We start from the raw sequence: 2,943 nt of genomic DNA, 5'->3' as shown, positions 1-2,943 counted from the left end.
AGTGTTGGGTTGGCCTCAGCCTGCCCAATGACAGCCTGACTCTTACAACTGTTGCCCAAGCCTTTGAGAGGTTTGTGGAATGAAAATCCCAGCTTATGATGATGATGATGGAAAGAAATGCTACTTGGCGTGAGAGTTGGATTTTTGAAGTCCAACTCTCTCAAGTTTAATTATTTCTGAAAGTTGATAGTGAGTGCGAATTACAACTCCAATTTTTGGTTGTCTATGGGAATTCACACTAGAATTATAAAGTATCACCAACTCTGATCATTATGATGGATAATTAAAGAAGTTGATATGCTGGGAGATCAAACATAATTATTATAAGAAAATATTACATACTTCGATCTCACTTTGTTTACATATAATTCAAGCTGAGGAGGATGTTGCAATCTGAGCAACTTAAAATATTTATCTATTTGTTTCCTCTTAATTAAGGCGTGAGAGAGCATTCAGGAGGAAACCCTTGAGGGAATCGCTTATGATCGGTGCAGTAGTTGTAGATCATGTAGTTGCTCTGGACCCACTTGAGTTTTTTTGCATCATTTGCGTCCAAAGCCTGATTCCACCAAGTTCCCTTCGATGTGTCAGCTTTAAAACCCCTGTAAGAGGCAGTGAATGGGGCGTGGGTCCAGTCGGTCTTGACCAAACCACCCCTTGTGGCCCAGTCATCTGCGCACCAAAGTGTTGAGTGGAGGCGCATGGCCTTGTTTTTAGGGTAAGGTACCCCTAACCCTTCCGCGTTTCTGAAGACTCTTATGGGTGTCCCGTCCACAGAGAAACTGAGAAAAACAAAAGAACAAGTCCCAATCCAACAGGGGGCTGTTAAAATGTACCCTATGCATACAAATTATATCATATATTTTCTTCTGATGGGTATATATTATATATTTTGATTAATTTATATAGATCTAATTGTTATTGGATTAATGGGGTGGATTCTAATATTTAGATCCAATAAAACTCATTCTCTAGAGCATGATTTTTAAACAGACGTATCATCCGAGTTAATTCGGTACTAAAATTGAAAGAAATCAATTTACAAAGTCATTTTTTGATTGAGATTTAATACTCACGATTCATTTTTTTTATTTATCTTAAAAGATATAACAAATATATCAAAAAATTTGTCCGAAACGACTCGGTATGGACCTCGGACTTGAACGAGACTAGACGGGAAACCGAGTTTAAAAACCATGGTCAAAGTCCAATCCTGACCTGTTTCTTAAGATAAGTATTTTTTTTATAGAAATTCGTTTTTAAGGAATCTGTGGCAGTACGTGTCAGGATACTACAACTTTCTTGATAAGAAAGCTGTGTAGACGGATTTACGTGTCGGTGTCCATAGAATATACTATCACGTTTTTTCTTTACATGTGGCACACATGCAAGGAAATGGGATCCTGAGAAATTTTGGCCTCTTGTTCTTTAAGAAAGGTTTCATTGGATGGGTCCCACACAGTAGAATAAAACCTCCACTTATGCAGACAGGATTTAAGTTGTATTACATAGGGAAACCTTAGATCATCCTTATCCCCAATTGTCAACACTAACCTGCAGTTGAGTTAAGAAAAGTTTAACTTTGGACGGTATGATCGGGTTTGGGTCAACACTAACCCAATCCAATCTTAGGCCCAATATGTCCTACCCGATTCCAAATGATTTGAACTCTCACTAATTCAAATTAAGTCAAGTTAGCTTTGTTCAAGTAAAGTACATAATAAGAACTTTTTACCTGAAAAATCTGGTTTGGGATTTCGGGTCGGGTCATAAAATATTTCAAGATCAACCCCGAAACCAAGTCAACTTTGAGGTGCACTCACTCTTTGTTAGAATGATTGACCAGGATTGGACCCAGAACCGGACTAATTAAGTCAGATATATATACTATATTTTAGGTTAGTTTAATATATATAGATTTTATAAAAATTTGTATTTCTTTATTATTAATATATATATTTTGAAATAAAGAAAGAAGAGAAAAAAAACAAAAGAAAATACTTAACAGTATCTGTTGATGATTCCAGAGAATGGAATAAGTATGAAAGTTTTGTCTAGGATCAAACCACAGATAGAACTGCTGCTCTCTATCACCTTTTCCTTGTGTGTAAACATTTGTGTGTAGTATATAAGGTTCCCCACTAGAGTTCCCAAGAAACTCAAAGTCTATCTCATCTTGACTTGGCCATGGAGAAGTCAACTGCAATTCAAATATTTAATCAATTTTTCATTCTTAAATTAAATAAAAAATATAATTAGAAATAAATAACGAGTGTTAACTTGGACTTGAACTTGAACTTGAAGACATACATAATAAGCTGTGACGGTCCCAGCTGAGTCACCTGGGACGAGTTTGATTTGCATATCGATTTTACCAAATAAATATTCATTTTTGGATTGGAATCCTGAACCAGAGCTTCTGTCCAAGGAGAGCTGTAGAAGACCACCATTTTCAGTTACTTTGGTACGGTCTCCACCCCAAACCATATCAAACTCTGAATTAAAATCTGCATCAACTAAGAACAATAAGAAGAATTGAAATAGAAAGAAGAAGAAGAAGAAGACTGTTAAGTTGGGCATTTTGTAGAATATTTCGAGAGTGAGTGAGAGAGAGAGAGAGAGAGATGGTTTTCTTGGTAAGGGTGAGATTCACATATGTATATATATATAAGAAGAATGAATGTGAGTTTAGTGTAACGTAAGGGGAGAGGGAGTGGGATGCAGCTGGCTTTGCATGGGATTGGATTTAGTACAGACTAGTGGTTATATTCTTTGACAGCCGGCGTGGGCCTAAATGAATGCTGTCGTGTACACTAGTCTCTCTCTCTCTCTGTCTCTGTCTCATCTCTTACCAAAACACTTGTCTTGTAAAATATTAAACAGTAGAAATCTGGTTCGATTTGGTACAGATGTCCCTTCAAAACGACATGTGTCACACGTTTG

At 36.7% G+C, this 2,943-nt stretch overlaps 1 protein-coding gene across 1 annotated transcript; it reads right to left on the bottom strand.

Annotated features, from left to right (window-relative positions):
• Positions 1 to 298: 298 nt before the first annotated feature.
• LOC147398108 (xyloglucan endotransglucosylase/hydrolase protein 24-like) lies at positions 299 to 2,647 on the bottom strand. Its single transcript, XM_086447261.1, has 3 exons — positions 2,311 to 2,647; positions 2,007 to 2,200; positions 299 to 782 (listed from the first exon to the last, which is right to left on the bottom strand). Exons 1-3 carry the CDS (start codon positions 2,578 to 2,580, stop codon positions 434 to 436), a joined length of 813 nt encoding a protein of 270 aa, XP_086303387.1. The 5' UTR covers positions 2,581 to 2,647; the 3' UTR covers positions 299 to 433.
• Positions 2,648 to 2,943: the final 296 nt, after the last annotated feature.

Source organism: Akebia trifoliata, chromosome 7 (assembly GCF_017979445.1).
Source record: "Akebia trifoliata isolate Shusen 1 chromosome 7, ASM1797944v1, whole genome shotgun sequence".
In the NCBI taxonomy this organism is placed as follows: domain Eukaryota; kingdom Viridiplantae; phylum Streptophyta; class Magnoliopsida; order Ranunculales; family Lardizabalaceae; genus Akebia; species Akebia trifoliata.
Note: the sequence above shows the minus strand (reverse complement) of the source record. Positions and strands in the feature narration are given on the sequence as shown.